This window comes from Cervus canadensis, chromosome 3, assembly GCF_019320065.1.
Source record: "Cervus canadensis isolate Bull #8, Minnesota chromosome 3, ASM1932006v1, whole genome shotgun sequence".
NCBI classification, from domain to species: Eukaryota; Metazoa; Chordata; class Mammalia; order Artiodactyla; family Cervidae; genus Cervus; species Cervus canadensis.
Window position 1 is genome coordinate 66,865,416 of NC_057388.1, and position 17,634 is coordinate 66,883,049.

At 39.8% G+C, this 17,634-nt stretch overlaps 1 protein-coding gene and 1 long non-coding RNA gene across 3 annotated transcripts in view; one reads left to right on the forward strand and one right to left on the reverse strand.

The window, feature by feature from the left end:
• Positions 1-10,335, forward strand: part of C3H7orf31 (chromosome 3 C7orf31 homolog) — a 40,926-nt gene extending 30,591 nt beyond the window's left edge. Inside the window, exons 8-10 of the mRNA XM_043463368.1 lie at positions 5,108-5,282; positions 5,579-5,670; positions 9,301-10,335. Coding sequence (XP_043319303.1) covers positions 5,108-5,282; positions 5,579-5,670; positions 9,301-10,104 — 1,071 coding nt within the window. The 3' untranslated portion in view covers positions 10,105-10,335. The remainder of the gene's footprint in view (positions 1-5,107; positions 5,283-5,578; positions 5,671-9,300) is intronic.
• Positions 1-17,631, reverse strand: part of LOC122438481 — a 171,939-nt gene extending 154,308 nt beyond the window's left edge. For both annotated transcript variants that reach the window (XR_006268569.1, XR_006268570.1), the window contains exon 1: positions 17,477-17,631. This is a non-coding gene — a long non-coding RNA (uncharacterized LOC122438481). The remainder of the gene's footprint in view (positions 1-17,476) is intronic.
• Between the last annotated feature and the right edge of the window lie 3 nt (positions 17,632-17,634).

A 17,634-nucleotide genomic window follows, 5' to 3' on the forward strand; every position in this document is an offset into this window, starting at 1 on the left:
TTTTCTCGAAACATCCCACCCTCGCCCTCTCCCACAGAGTCCCAAAGTCTGTTCTGTACATCTGTGTCTCTTTTTCTGTTTTGCATATAGGGTTATTGTTACCATCTTTCTAAATTCCATATATATGTGTTAGTATACTGTATTGGTCTTTATCTTTCTGGCTTACTTCACTCTGTATAATGGGCTCCAGTTTCATCCATCTCACTAGAACTGATTCAAATGTATTCTTTTTAATGGCTGAGTAATATTCCATGGTATATATGTACCACATTGAAATACAGAGGATCATAAGAGACTACTACCAGCAGCTCTATGCCAATAAAATGGACAACTTGGAAGAAATGGACAAATTCTTAGAAAAGTATAACTTTCCGAAACTGAACCAGAAAGAAATAGAAAATCTTAACAGACCCATCACAAGCAAGGAAATCAAAACTGTAATCAGAAATCTTCCAGGAAACAAAAGCCCAGGACCAGATGGCTTCACAGCTGAATTCTACCAAAAATTTAGAGAAGAGCTAACACCTATCTTACTCAAACTCTTCCAGAAAATTGCAGAAGAAGGTAAACTTCCAAACTCATTCTATGAGGCCACCATCACCCTAATTCCAAAACCAGACAAAGATGCCACTAAAAAAGAAAACTACATGCCAATATCACTGATGAACATAGATGCAAAAATCCTTAACAAAATTCTAGCAAACAGAATCCAACAACATATTAAAAAAAATCATACATCATGACCAAATGGGCTTTATCCCAGGAATGCAAGGATTCTTTAATATCTGCAAATCAATCAATGTAATATACCACATTAACAAAAACCATATGATTATCTCAATAGATGCAGAAAAAGCCTTTGACAAAATTCAACATCCTTTTATGATTAAAACTCTCCAGAAAGCAGCAATAGAAGGAACATACCTCAACATAATAAAAGCTATATATGACAAACTCACAGCAAGCATCACCCTCAATGGTGAAAAATTGAAAGCATTTCCCCTGAAATCAGGAACAAGACAAGGGTGCCCACTCTCACCACTACTATTCAACATAGTTTTGGAAGTTTTGGCCACAGCAATCAGAGCAGAAAAAGAAGTAAAAGGAATCCAGATAGGAAAAGAAGAAGTGAAACTCTCGCTGTTTGCAGATGACATGATCCTCTACATAGAAAACCCTAAAGACTCTACCAGAAAATTACTAGAGCTAATCAATGAATATAGTAAAGTTGCAGGATATAAAATTAACACACAGAAATCCCTTGCATTCCTATACACTAACAATGAGAAAACAGAAAGAGAAATTAAGGAAACAATACCATTCACCATTGCAACAAAAAGAATAAAATACTTAGGAGTATATCTACCTAAAGAAACAAAAGACCTATACATAGAAAACTATAAAACACTGATGAAAGAAATCAAAGAGGACACAAACAGATGGAGAAATATACCGTGTTCATGGATTGGAAGAATCAATATTGTCAAAATGGCTATACTACCCAAAGCAATCTATAGATTCAATGCAATCCCTATCAAGCTACCAACGGTATTTTTCACAGAACTAGAACAAATAATTTCACAATTTGTATGGAAATACAAAAAACCTTGAATAGCCAAAGTAATCTTGAGAAAGAAGAATGGAACTGGAGGAATCAACCTGCCTGACTTCAGACTATACTACAAAGCCACAGACATCAAGACAGTATGGTACTGGCACAAAGACAGAAATATAGATCAATGGAACAGAATAGAAAGCCCAGAGTTTCATAGATTTTTATCAGCTCTGTTGGGACTGTAACAACCATTTATATAGCACTCCTCCTCTGAGAATATATTCCAAATTCTAAACAACTAACAAGGCTATGGTTTTTCCAGTAGTCATGTATGGACGTGAGAGTTGGACTATGAAGAAAGCTGAGTGCTGAAGAATTGATGCTTTTGAACTGTGGTGTTGGGGAAGACTCTTGAGAGCCCCTTGGACTGCAAGGAGATCCAACCAGTCCATCCTAAAGAAGATCAGTCCTGGGTGTTCATTGGAAGGAGTGATGTTGAAGCTGAAACTCCAATACTTTGGCCACCTGATGCGAAGAGCTGACTCATTTGAAAAGACCCTGAGGCTGGGAAGGATTGAGGGCAGGAGGAGAAGGGGACGACAGAGGATGAGATGGTTGGATGGCATCACCGACTCAATGGGCATGGGTTTGGGTAGACTCTGGCAGTTGGTGATAGACAGGGAGGCCTGTCATGCTGCGGTTCATGGGGTCGCAAAGAGTCGTACACGACTGAGCAACTGAACTGAACTGAAACAACTAACATACTCCATTGTAGACTCAGAGTGTCTGCTGAGATGTTAACATCTCAGAAATTGGAATTTCTTTCTACTCTGTACTTACCTTCCATATTAGATCCTAACTTTCACTTGTGAATAGTATATTCAAACTAAAGTGAAAGTGATAGTCACTCAGTAGCATCCAACTCTGTGATAGCCTGCCAGGCTCCTTTGTCCATGGAATTCTCCAGGCAAGAATGCTGGAGTGGGTAGCCATTCCTTTCTCCGTGGGATCTTCTTGAGCCTTGATCAAACCTGGGTTTGCAGGTTGATCTGCATGCATTACAGGCAGATTCTTTACCATCCAAGCCACCAGGAAGCCCCCATATTCAACCAATAAATACCTATTGAGTGAATGATCCCCCTCAATCCCTCTGTCACTGTTCTGGCAGTATTACATTACCTAACACACTAAAAACTGGCTAACTCTCCACTCTGAAAAGTTTCCTGACCCTTTAAACTCTTCCCAAGATAACTCAGGCTACAATAAAATCTTACATTCCCTATTTTCTTCCTTTGTGCCTGTGATTGCATTTCAGTAGATCCCTGCTGTTAGATAGACCAAATTGTTGTTCTTCAGTCACTGTCATGTCCGACTCTTTGTGACCCCATGAACTGCAGCACCCCATGAACTGAAGACTTCCTTGTCCTTCACTCTCCCCTGGAGTATGTTCAAACTCATGTCCATTGAGTCGATGCCATCCAACTATCTCATCCTCTGTTGCCCCTTCTCCTCCTGCTGTCAATCTTTCCCAGCATCAGAGTCTTTTCCAAAGAGTTGGCTCTTCGCATCAGGTGGCCAAAGTATTGAAGCTTCAGCTTCAGCATCAGTTCTTCCAGTTAGTATTTGGGGTTGGTGTCCTTTAGGATTGATTGGTTTGATCTCCTTGCAGTCCAAGGGACTCTCAAGAGTCTTCTCCAGCACCACAATTCAAAAGCATCAACTTTTTGGGCCAGATTAAGACACAGAATTAATCTTGCCCCTCAGAACAATATTTGAAACAAGCTGGCTTTGCAAATCATGATAAAGAAATAAAGAGGGTTTTATTTAGCCCGGGATAGGCAGGCCACATAATTGTGAAAGGTTTATAGAGCTGGTTATTTAATACTTCTTGAGACAGATTTTTTACCAAGTGGCTTTTATCATGACTACTGTAGGTATGTAAATAGGGTTCCCTCCAACCTCACAGTGTTGCGGTGAGCAGCACTGCCCTTAGGCCCAGGAACTTTAGAATGCCCGTGCTTTATAAGGCCCAGCTCTGGCTAACTGTGCCCTTCTTTGTGGGGCAGAAAGTTTATGGGAACAAGAGGATGTGTCCATCTGAACCTGTGCTCCCCAGTCTCTTGCCCCAGATTGATGCTGGACTGCACATTCCCTGACAAGTGGCTTTGAACCAGTTTCGGCCTTTATGGGGTCTCTTCCCCAGCTCCATCCTCCTAGGGGTTGACAGTGCTGCCAAGCTACTATATCCCTCTAGGCAAATGGGTGGCCAAGAGGTGGCTGTGTGCTGGAAGGGGCGGTAATAGGTATATGGAACTTGAACTTAAGGGATAGGTACCCTCATATAAAAGGCACCTCATAGTTTGGGGTGGAAGTGGGGGTAAGAAAGTGAGGTAAGAAAGCAGTCAGGGGCCAGGGGCTAGCAGTTGGCTCTTTCTGAACCACCATGTCCCAGTGCAATACTTGGGACAGTCTAAAGACTTGCAATAGTCTAAGAAGTCTAAATTTGAACCTGGTCTTCCAGGTTGTTATGAAAGTATCTTATCAAGGTAGGAGAATGAAACATACTTACTTAACAGTTTATTTGCTTGATTTACAAATTGAACTATTTAGACTAATGGAATGTGGGCTCTCATTGTACTCAAATCCCAGGACCTGCAAATGTTAAGGGTGGGCCTGGCTGTAAGGACAAGTTCACAAGGTTCAAGCAACATTTATTCCACACTTCCCACCACCCCATCTCTGCCCCTGCTCTTCCTTTAGCCTCTCCACCTCCGCAGGCCACTCAAGGCCTACTTTCTGCAGTGTCACCTAAGATGGTCTCTTGTCTCCTCCCACCCTGTGCTTCCAGTACCACTTCCCTATTCAGCTGGAATCAATTTCTCCCTCCTCTGAACTTCCAAATTATTTTGTCTTAACTTCTCCTGTAGCGAAGAGTTGCTGTCCATCTTATAGTCATTTATGTTCATGCCTTATCTCCCCTTCTAGCCAATATACTCCTCAATGACAAGATTTGTTTCTGATCCATCCATGTGTCTGCCACTACCTTACACATGTAGGTGCTCTGTAAATATGTATTGAAAATCATCAATCTGAGAAAAAGTGAATTTCTAAGTAAACAAAAAGACAACAGTGAAACCCATTCATTCACTTTTATGTGCATATCTCCTTTTGAAAATATAAAACTATTTGTAAAGCAGTTATGTCTACAGAATGAAATTTTTATTTGCATTTGAGTGAGTTAGCCTTCATCGGAAATTCACAAATGATATCATATAGTGTCATGTTAGGCAGGGAAGGAGAAGTAGGAGGCACACAATTTTGGCTGTACCTCAGAGTCCTTTATCTCTCTAATAAAATTTCATTGCATTTCTCCAAAGTATACTTTCAGATGCCCTGCTAAAGTAAAGGAATTTTCAAAAAGACCTCCTTTGATAAAAATACTGTTTAACTCTAAATACAGTTTAGGTTACAGTTGCAGAATCTTAGTAATTAATGAAGGAAAAGTATTATGATCTTTTCTAACAGCAATGACCTTTTATACTCATTTTCTAGCTTCCTAAATGTGTTGAGAAAAACAAGCCAGTGTTCTACCCAAAACCACCTAAAACCTTCGCTCCTAACACTTCTTTAAACTCATGGGACCCTATTACTTCTCTAAGAGAAGTCAACATACAAAGAAATCTCGAGAGGTCCCACTGGATCACTTCATATAATCATGACTTTACAGGTATGAGTTCACTTTAATGAGTAAAAAGAACAAACTTAGAATATTTAACAAGTGCTATTACAGCTTTATCTTCTAATATTTCCCCCTGATTTCTTAATCTAAGTAGCAATAGGAATAAGGCGGGTGGTAAGTTCCTCTTAGAGGGTAATTAGAAAGTTAAGTTTGTTTTCATTTTTTATCATTTCTAATTATATTACAAAAGGGAACAGGTAAGTGTTTCTATAAAAAAGGTCTAAATTTACATAGCATTCTTCATTTACTTTAACAAAATAATAAGATGTGATGTTTCCATTAAGGTCTGGGGCCCATGAATCCCCTTGAACTGGATGATTACCATGAAAAGGAGGTAGCAGAGTTAACTGGACAGATAGGATTTGACCCAGAGCCTGTAAGTAATTGCAGTCAACTCTCAGTTATTTAGGGGGAAAGTATCTAGATTTGGGGGCTTCCCAGGTGGCTCAATGGGTAAAGAATCCACCTGCAATGCAGGAGACGTGGGTGCAATCACTGGGTTAGGAAGATCGCCTGGAGGAGGGCATGGCAACCCACTCCAGTATTCTTGCCTGGGGAATCCTATTGAAAGAGGAGCCTGACAGGCTACAGTCCATACGGTCCCAAAGAGTCAGACACAACTGAAGTGACTGTGCATACATGTATGCACACATCTAGGTTTGGGCTTCTTCTTGCTTTACTCACTTTTTATTTGCTTCCTGAATATTAGTGACCAAGCCAGCAAAGGGAAAATTTAACTCAGTTCAGAAGTTAATTCTGAATTGATTCGAACTTGTCCACTATTTTGAAGAACAAGCAAGTTTTCTTATCTTCATCACATGGGTGCATGCTACGTCACTTCAGCTGTGTCCGACTTTTTGCGGCCATATGGACTGCAGCCTGCCAGGCTCCTCTGTCTATGGGAGTCTCCAGGCAGGAATACTGGAGTGGGTTGCCATGCCCTCCGTCAGGGGACTTCAAGACCCAGGGGTCAAACCCATGTCTCCTGATGTCTCCTGCACTGACAGGCAGGTTCTTTACCACTAGCGCTAGCTGTTAAGTCCTTTCTTTATCACAGTACTGGGTTATTTTTGTTTTATTTTGTTTTACAGATTTTCTACTATGCTACTGTTACTAAAATTTACAAAGGAATTGGTTTATGAACATTTACCTAGTAATAAATGTGATTCTTAATAAATTCTGTGAATCTTTGCATATTTTATATCTTGCACATTTTCACTGCTTTTGAAGAAATAAAGGCTTCCTCCTGATATCCACAATAATTGAGAGTTGGCTGAATTACAAACAAAAGCCAATAAATTCTCTGCAAATAACAAGAGATTTCTTAATTGATTATGTGAAATGTCCTAAAAGAAATGATCAAGCCCTTTAGTGATAGAAGTTATAATCTCTTAGCTTAATTATGCAAGTGAAATAAAATGACCTAATAGGATACATTTATGTTGTTTTATTTGGACCTAAATTTTATCCTCTAAAACTCAGTTTTTTAAACAAGATTAATATTTCCAAAGATGTAGGTTGTGGAAAGACACCTAAAAAACAATGATAAGGTATTTCAACATGAACTCTTTTTAGACTGAATGAACACAGTTACTTTATATACCTTCAATATTTCTCAGGGTGATATAATAAATCATAACACTAGTAGTTCCACAGACTAAGCCTTATCATTCACTAGAAGGCTTTTAATTTTCTCTATTTTTCACCTGTAACAAACATTCTCTAAGGCTAGAGAAGACTATACATATACTCTGACATCATCAGGTGTATTCAACAGCCGTCCAGATTTCCACAGATTTAAGCCTGTAGAGTCCAGCCCCTCAAGAAGCAGCTTTAAAATTTTTACAAGGAAATACATGTACAGTTATACAAAGGATGTTTGTCAAGTATATTATATGCAGAATTATCATACAACTAAATCAACACCTAAATTTTTTATTAATAACAAGATAAAATATGCCTAAAATAGTTGGAAGTTTAAAAGAAACTTTCAGTGAATCTTGCTGGTTTCTAATTGAAACATAAATAATGGAGTCTGAGAAGGCATGTTTTACTGGTGATAAATATGTATATGAAATATTTTGTTGTAGAATAAAGTAAAGGTACTAAAGTCTGCTTCTTGCATATAAGGATACCATCAAAGTAAGATATATACTTTTTTGTTTATGATAAACTTAACAGTGTATTTCAAAGAAATTTTTTTCTTGTTTTCATAGTATCTACTCAAACCTGACTAGCTAAAGGAAATAACAAATTTGTTGATAACAGTATGGAAACTCTTCCAACTATGAACAGATTAGGTTTCAAAAAGCTGTTCCCAAGTCCTTTTTTTTTTCTAATTCCAAACTAGTTATATTTTCACCATTCTTATTTTTATCTTTGCTATCAATTCCATCATTGTCACACATTCATTTGTTTTTAGTTTTCTTTCTTAAACAGATTATAAAAATGTTCAAATGTTCAATGTTAACATACAGAAAAGTCTAAATAATTTTACAGTTAAGGCATGTATACCCATGGTCTAGATTGTACCGTAGCATTTTACTATACTTATTTTATCACACATCTATCTTGCCATCACTCCAAACATCGATAAATTTACTTTATTTTTTATGCATTTCAGTGTAAATCACAGATTTACACTTCATCCTAAACATTCAGCATGTGTGTGTATGTGTACATGTGTGCTCAGTCGACTTTTGGGGACCCCACGGGCTGTAGCCTGCCAGACTCCTCTGTCCCTGGGACTTTTCCAGGCAAGAGCACTGGAGTGGGTCACCATGCCCTTCTCCAGGGGATCTTCTTGACCCAGGGATCAAACTCGAGTCTCCTCCCGCCTTGCAGGCAGATTCTTTACCGCTGAGCCCACGGGGAACCTAAAAAATGCATACCATTAATTGGACTTAAATTAGTTTTTTCTTTTAAGGTGATAGTTCAGTTGGTAAAGAATCCTCCTGCAATGCAGGACACCCTGGTTCAACTCCTGTGTTGGAAAGATCCAATGGAGAGGGAATAGGCTACCCACTCCAGTATTCTGGCCTGGAGAATTCCATGGACTGTATAGGGGTCACATAGAGTCGGACACAACTCAGTGACTTCCACTTCACTTCACATACATTCATTACAATTACACAAACATTAAGTGTACATTCAATAAGTTTTGACTAATGCATACACCTTTGTAACCCAAACCTCTATCAATATATTCAACATTACCATCCTCCCAGAAAGTCCCCTCATGCCCCTTCCAAGTCAACTCCTCCCTCTTCCTCTTACCCCTCCCCCCAGTCATATATCTATTAATAACCCCTTAAACACACTCATTGCTTTTGCGGTTACCAGACATGATTAAGTTCACAATATCTGTCAAACATCTCAAAAGAGAAGCACAGCTATGACAAACCCCTGTCAGACCAGTGTTTCTCCAAGCATAGCATATCACTGGCCTTAGCATCACTCAAGATGCTTATTAAGAAAGATTCCTAAGCCCTACTGCAGACCCTCTGCATCACAATCTCAGAGGACCAAGCTTGGGAATTTTATTTTCTGCTAACTCCAAAGCTGATTCTGATACAACCAACCAAGGTTTAAAAACCCTTGCCTGAGTCTAATAAAGAAGGCTTTGGCTGAGATTTAAATAATTGCACATAACTTTTAACATCATCTGTTGGTGACAGACATCATCATAAAATATGACCTGTTTTATTCCAATAAGTTCTTTTATATCTTGGAAAGTCTGAAAACAAAGAGTTCCTACATGGAAAAATTTCTCTATAGCCAAGTAAAAATGTGCCCTTTACTTATAAAAACATGTGTTTATTAGGACCCAAATTTCAATGTCTTTAAATAAATATCAGTAAACATTGCAGTGTTGACTCCAACCCGTCCTGTGTTTGCTCAGACAGTGAAAATTGGTATGAATTTTGACCTGCCATTTGTGGCAATATCCTGACAATGCTAGATCTATTAATTAGTTGATTTTCTCTTTTTTATCCTACCACCACAGCAAGAAAAATTCCATCCTGCCTTAAGGCCCACCAGACCCTTGGAAGGACGAATTGCCCGACTGATTCAGAACCGACGTCCTCTGGAGGCTACTGTTGAGCAAAGACCGCCTTCCTGTCCAGACTGTACCCCTCGAGTTCTGTGTACTTTTCATACCTTTGTGCCCAGTTCTACAGAAATGATGGCTCTGAGTGATAACATACCTGCAGGCGTGACACATAAAAACCAAGAGATTGAAGAAAAGATTAAGGAAGAACAAAGCTTGCTATCTACCTATGCACTCCCATCCCGTTACCCAACAAAAGATCTGGCTAATACTTATGACATAAAACCATTTCCAAAAATCACAGATACTAACAAGACCGAAGATTTGTACTGGAGACAGCTGTCATTAAAACCCCAACTTTTACCTTACTGTAACCCAGATCATTACATTCCCTATGAACATTTAAATCAGTATAATGTGTACCAAAACCCTGTTAGCCTTAGTAAGCCTGATATTTTACAAAGTAAACCAGACTTGAAAACTTTTGATTTTGAACACTTTTTAAGTAAGCCAGAACAGTTGACCTTGAATATGGAGGATGATGAAGAAACAAAACCTATCCTGGGTTGGATTCCTAGAGCTGGAGTGGCCAAACCTCAAACAGACCTGCTGGAGCTTAAGAACGCTTTTTCAAAAACTGGTGCACAAAAACGTTTCCATACATCGGTTCTAGAAGACTATAAAGACCTGAGGGATAAAGAGCACTTGGGGAAGAGACACCAATTCTATGGCCATAATTCCTATTATTTCTATAATTGAGCTATTCATCCTTCCCTTCAAAACCCAGCTTCTTGCAAGAAAAGAAAAAATATAACAGAATTTCTTCCTCATTGCTGGATTCTGTTTTCTGGAGAAGCCATAATGAGCTTGTTAATGAAGTTTATGTTTTCAGGTATTTAAGTTAGGGTCTGGTCAGAAGAACCCAGAAAAGGTGATGTTCTGTCTTCTTCAAAAGTTTAACAATTTGGCAATAAAATAGAACCAGAAAAATTTATAGTCTTTAATCTCATTTTCAAATAATATGCCAAGGAATTTTTCCAAAATCATAATAAACAATGTGTATGACAAAATTTTACAAAAAAATTTTGAAAAAAACTCAAATTCCTGATAATTGACAAATGTCTATACGAACTATAGTAGTACCTTAATAAAATAAATATATGGTCACTGTTCCTATAGGTAAATGTTTGTATACAATAACACTGGGTACAAGGACAAAATTCAAAAGCTCAGTTAACTGAGGGACTGACAACTCTACAAACTAAATTACCTTAATAAATATGTGGGCCCTGTTCCTTTATGTAAACACATGGACAAAATAAGTTAGTAGAAAAGACAAAATTCAAAATGCTCTGCATGCACACACGTTCTAAGTTGGATGTTTCTTTTCCTTTCACCTTCTGATAGAGAAACATATCCATTTCTTTTATGAAGAAAAAATGATTTTATTGCAAAGATCCAGAAATGGTTTTAATTAGTAACTGAGGAACTCTGTGGCAAGAAAGGATGGTGTCTTAGTCTGTTTGGGCTGCTATGACAAAATACCACAAACTAGGTGGCTTATGTAAGCAACAAACATTATTCTCACAGTTCTGGAGGTGGGGAAGTCCAGGTCATGGCACTGGCTGGTTTGGGGTCTGGTGAGGCTCTGCTTCCTCACTGACCACCATTTTCTTACCACAACCTCACTTGATAAAAGCAAGGGATCTCTCTGGGCTTCTTTTAAGGGCACTAATCCTACTCATGAAGGTTCTGCCTTCATGAACTAAAGTGAAAGTCATTGAGTCGTGTCCAACTCTTTGCAACCCCATGGACTATACAGTCCGTGGAATTCTCCAGGCCAGAACTGGAATGGGTAGCCTTTCCTTCTCCAGGGGATCTTCCCAACCCAGGGATCGAACCCAGGTCTCCTGCACTGCAGGCAGATTCTTTACCAGCTGGGCCACCAGGGAAGACCAAGAATACTGGAGAGGGTAGCCTATTCCTTCTCAATTGGATCTTTCCAACCCAGGAATTGAACTGGGGTCTCCTGTATTGCAGGCAGAAACTAATCACTTCCCAAAGACTCCCACCTCCTAATAATCTTGGGGGTTAGGATTTCAATATATAAATTTTCAGGGAGGGGGACACAAACATTCAGACCATAGCAGATAGCTTGATATCTATTATTCTAAAGCCAAATATCATGATTTTTAGAAGGTGTCCACCAACAGTTTATATGACTGCTAAATGGAATCAACTCATTTATTGATAATATGACAAGAGGTACATTTTAGACAGTTTACTCATGAGGGATTAGACAGAAAGCTCATGAGGGATTTCTGACTTTTTTTGAGATTTAATATTTGTTTTTGTTTCATGACCAATATGTCATTTGGTTACACCCTCTTTAAAACTATTCTGGGCTAAAATTATGGAATTTTTTCCCAATTTTATTCTGTAGCATAGTTATATTCATTACATTAGGTACTGTGAGAAGCAAAGTCACATGGTAAAATAACGTTGGGGAAAACTGAGGGCGAGAAAGTCAATCACATGACTTAAGCACAAGATTCTCCGTATCTTCTGACATGTAAACATACTGGGGTATGCCTAAGGTGAGGGGGATGGGCTTCCCTGGTGACTCAGTGATAAAGAATCCATTTGCCAATGCAGGTTTGATCCCTAATCTGGGAAGATCCCCTGGAGAAGGAAAGGGCACCCCACTCCAGTATTCTTGCCTGGTAAATCTCATGGACTGAGGAGCCTGGTGGGCTATACAGTCCATGGGGTCATGAAGAGTCAGACATGACTTAGTGACTGAACAGCAAGGCAAAGAAGTTGGGGTGGGGGGGTGGGATTGGATCTAGATAGGCCAAATGAGGACCAAAATGAGGACAACCACACAGTGACTCTGTGGAGTTTGCTCTTCAGTTACTCTACTGACTTCTGGTTTCCATTGTTGCTATTGAGAGATGTGATGTATATCTATTTGTAATTTTCTTAAGTAGATAATCTCTCTTTTACATCTATTTTAAATACTTCTTTTTGTCTAGAGAGTTCTGATGATCCATCACCAGGTCTTACTGCTGATTTTGTTTATCCTGTTTGCATTCATGTGCTTCCTGAATTTGAGACTCATGTCTTATATCAGTCTTGGAAAATCCTCAGATTTATATTTTCAAACACAGGCCTCTCCCTAGTTTTCTCCATTTTAGTCTTCTGAAACTCTAAATAGACCTCCTTCTACCATCTTTCTTATGTCTTCTCTAATTTCTCTTTTATATATTCTACCATTTGTTCTCTACATTTAGTAATTTCTTTGTATTTCCCTTCCATTTCATTAATTCTTTCATTTTTTTTGTGGCCCCATCTTTTGAGTTTTTAATGTAGGATGATTGGCCATATTTACTGTGTGTGTGTGTGTGTGTGTGTGTGTGTGTGTGTGTGTGCGCATGCACGCTTAGTCACTTCAATCATGTCTGACTCTTTGCAACCCCATGGACGAGTGTGTGTGTGTGTGTGTGTGTGTGTGTGTGTGTGTGTGCACACGCGCGCTTAGTCACTTCAATCATGTCTGACTCTTTGCAACCCCATGGACTGGAGCCTGCCAGGCTGTTCATGGGATTTTTCAGGCACAAATACTGGAATGGGTTGCCATGCCCTCCTCCAGGGGATCTTCCAGACCCAAGGATCGAACCCAAGTCTGCATCTCCTGCATTGCCAGGTGGATTCTTTACCACTGAGGCACTGGGGAAGCCCATATACATATTTTATATATTTTTAAAAATTAATCTATAATCCAGTCACTAAAATATCAACAACTCACATGCTATGTTCCTCCTCTTTCCATTTCCCAGCCTGTCCTCTCAGAATCACAGTAGGCATTATCCTTTCCTTTAGGTATAGCTATGGCTTTGTCTTTCTTGTCCTTGAATTTTGTATAAAGCTCACCCTATATATGAAGTTTATTTCAGTGACTTTAACTTTCATTTACAGAAATTATTTTTGTCTCTTTTTAAAATCTGCCACATTATTTTTGATAGTTCCTTGTTTGTTGCACATGTTTTTGTTTCCTTCTTTATCTAAATGTTTTCAAATATCATTTCACATTATATATTGTAAAAGTAAATAAAATTTATTTTCTCTATTTATAAAGGAAAAAGTGGAGAAGGAAATGGCAACCCACTTCTGTATTCTTGCCTGGAGAATTCCATGGCCTGTGCCCGGCAGGCTACAACCCAAGGTCCCAAGAATCAGACATGACTGAAGTGACTAACACATAAAGGAAAAACAGAACTTTCTCCCACCTTCTAAGAGGAAGGAGGAAAATCTAAACCACCTAAATCTTCACACTAACCATTTGGAATGTAAATAGGTCTCTCAAAAAATGTAAACACCTAGGTAGATAGAGCTTCACCTTGGGAGCTTAATGCAGGTGTGACCATTTATTTCTCAGGAAAAGAAAAGGTTTATTTTTCTTTTGGACGAGGACAACTCATTAAACAAATGGCTACCACAATTCCCAAGTGAACTGAGGGTGAAATAATGTGAAAAAATAAAAACTTAACTAAGAAGGATCTGGCCACAAACCGTGATGTCAAGTCCTCCTGTGGAAAACAGGTTACCATTAATCCAAATGATAAGTGACAATAGTGCTGTCAAATGGAAAATAGGGCACTACTGATCCTAAAGCCTCATCTTATATGCTAGCTAAAAACAGCATGAGATAAAAGGATTATAATTAGTTTAGTATAAATCGTGTGAGGTCTTATTTTGATTTGGTAGTTTCTTCTAGATTACCTATATACAGCTATTTTATATTGTGCTTATTCAGTAATAAATGTGTTTGCTTTCTTTCCATAGTGATATGAGGTCCCTCTTTTTCAGTAAGGTTTTTACTTCTCCAACACTATCTAATAATTCCAACTGGCCCTTTGTGACTATAATTTTGCTCTTTGTTGGTTTTCATTATTATCTCACCACAGCATTTCTTAAATATGGAACCTGGGTTGACTGAGATATTTCTCTAGAGATTTGAGTGTTTTTGCCAGACACCAGAACACATCACCTATCTACAATTACTTTGTTCATTTTTCTGCTAGAGGTTCCTTAGGCCGTGCAGGTAAAATAAATCAAACCTTAAACCTCCATGTGGGCAGACCTGTGGTTATGAATTATCAGAGGATACTTTTTCCTCCCATCCAGTACCCAAGACCAAGCCAGACAAGACTAATTTGGTTCTTCCCTTTGCCAATGAGCAGACTATTTTATCCTTTAGATTGAAGTGTTTCAGCATTATGCAGGGGCCTCAACCAACCGAGACCCCTCCCTACTCCACTACTCTTCTTTTGTATGAGCTTTACTTCCATTCTGCAGTTGTTTAGTGGCCACGCCGTGTCCAAATCTTTTAAAACCTGGACTGTAGCCTTCCAGGGTCCTCTGTCCATGGGATTTCCCAGGCAAGAATACTGGAGTGGGTTGCCATTTCCTTCTCCAGAGGATCTTCCCAACCCAGGGATCAAACCCACAACTTCTCCATTGAAGGAGCCACCAGATGCTGAGCCACCAGAGATGCCCTTAAAGCCTAAGGCTCTTTCACTTCAGCAATTGGTGTCTCTGGAGTCAACTTATGCTTATCACAGTTTTCAGTTCTTGCTGCCTGCCTCACCCCTGCCTCCAACTAGACTTCTTTTCCCTCATTTCTTGCAACGTCATTAGATGTTTTGGTTTGAGGGGGTGGCATTTTACTAGATTTCTTTCTTATCATGAACATTAAAAATGTATATGGAGAAGGAAATGGCAACCCACTCCAGTACTCTTGCCTAGAAAATTCCATGGATGGAGGAGCCTGGTGGGCTACAGTCCATGGGGTCGCAAAAGAGTCGGACACGACTGAGCAACTTCATAATTGGTGTCAATAAACATAAAAAAAACAAATAAAAAGGAATAAATTAACAAGAAAAAAAATGTATATATCACCCATTGTGCTGCTGGAAGGAGAAATCTAAGGCATTTGTTATATAATAGTTATACCCCTTACCAGCCACTACAATAGGAAAAGATGGAGATAGAACAGATATACAAATATGGAACTGGGCAACTTGTAGAATAGTAATGTTCTCAACTAATTCTCTCTGGTATCTTGAATACATGGTAAGCACTATGAATCTCTTTAGAACCTGAATACATGGATATTAAGCACAAATGTTAAATAGTATCTACTACAGGAATGTGCCAAGTGTTCATTTTTGCTCTTGTTGGCGTTCTCATTTTCCTTCTACTTTCAATTACAACACTCTTTATCCCCAATTTCCTCAGGTAAAGGTGTTAAGGACTTCTGATTTTCTATTCTCCCCCTCATGGAAATAAATTTGAAATGTCCATCAATCACTAGGCCCCTTGATGTATTGCTAATTCTGCATGGCCTGCAGTACCAGCACAATGTTGCTACTTTGTTCAGTCAACTGAACAAAGACTAGTAACTTCTGATACCACAAACACAGAAGATTTGAATTAGGACAAATACCCATTTAAAGCCCAAGTATTCCTTGAAGAGATATGGGTGGCAACATTAGGACTTGGCGTCAAACATATGGACTGAATTTGCAAGGTGTTAACTGAGCCCGGTTTTTCAAAAACTTGGGTAGCTAGTCAAATGAGCCTACTTCAGTATTACAGTTAAAACACTATCTTGGTCCACTCCAAAAGCCACAAAAGTTCTTGAATATTCAAGTGTTGTGATTTCTTCTCTGTTTTACAGTACACTTTTGTGGCAGCAGTGTGTGAGATCAGAGACAAGAAAATGGGAAATCAGGACACAGAAAACAATAATCTATTCGTATAAGGAGATAGATGATCTGGAGAAGAAATTATAGGACCAGTTTAAGAGGGGTCTGAGGTAATCCAGGTTAACCTACTAACTTCTATTGCTTGGGGTTTCCAAGACAGCTCAGTGGTAGAGCAACTGCCCGCCAAGAAGGAGGGGTTCAATGAATGGGTGGGGAAGATCCCCTGGAGGAGGAAAAGGCAACCCACTCCAGTAATCTTGCCTGAGAAATCCCATGGACAGAGATGCCTGGTGGGCGACAGTCCCATGTGGTCCCAAAAGAGTCCCACGCACCTGAGCAACTAAACAACAACAATCTATTGCTTAATTGAAGGGAGGAGGAAGGATGCTACAACATTAGCTCCGCCAGAGAAAAAGTTCTCACTGATTTACTCCACCGTCCTAGACAGTGCCTGGCAAACAGTATGTATTCAATAAACACTGGACTGAATGAATACAGCACCGTCTGACAGGATATGGGAAAGGAGGAAAAATTCAAACTCGGGGGCTGAATTTGAAGGACAGGAGTCGAGAAAATTTCCCAGTGACAAAACTGGGCATGTCTTCAATGAGAGCTTGTGGTGGAGGAAAAGTATGACTACTGGAAGCTGCAGTGATTAAACCTGTTTGTTTGTTTGTTTTTTGGTTGGTTTTGGCCATGCCGTGCAGGCATGTAGGATTTTAGTCCTCCCAACAGGGATCCAACCGCAGTCCCGGCGTTGGAAGCGCGGAGTCTTAACTTCTGTACTGCCAGAAGTCCCTTGCATTTCTAACGACTCCAACCACATCAGCTTGCTTGAACATGAGCTTCACCTAGGTTAGATGGAATGCAAATCCTCTATAGAGTTCCAAAGATTCGCTAGCCATCTAAAAATGTTTCTTTCTGGATGCTGGTCGCACACACCCCTTGCTCTTTTTGCACACAAACGCGAGAAGCACGTGTAGAAAAGCAGGTGGTAAAAAAGAAGCCAGCAGGTGAGGGGCCCGAACTATAATCCAGTCTCTGCCTCAACTGCAGCAGCTGCCCTAGTCTTCAGGGCTCCATCAAGGGACGATTTGGAAGAAGATAACTTAAAATTACAGCGGATAGGCAAAACAAGAACAAGGTCAGGAGCTCGTGTCCAATTCTTCCTGCTTGCGGGCTATTTCTGTTGGGTGCAGCTGGCGCCAGCGGCGGAAATACGACCGAGTCTGGGTAAAGGTCTCCAGCTGAAGGGATGACAGCCAAGAGACCTCTGCTGTGTCCAAGTCGACCGTTTCCCTCCGAGCAGACAAAACATGGTGCTGAAAGAGCATTACGTCAGCCAGCACGAGACTGGTTACCTTACGAGAAGATAACGCTATCGATCCACCGCTCGACTCCGCTCCACCCTCCCGGACGGCACACGCCAGGACTGCTCTCAGCCCCTTCCGGCACAACCTCGGTGTCGTACCTCTAATGGCCTGTCGTAATTGCCAGGAAGGAAAGGCCGGGAGAGGAA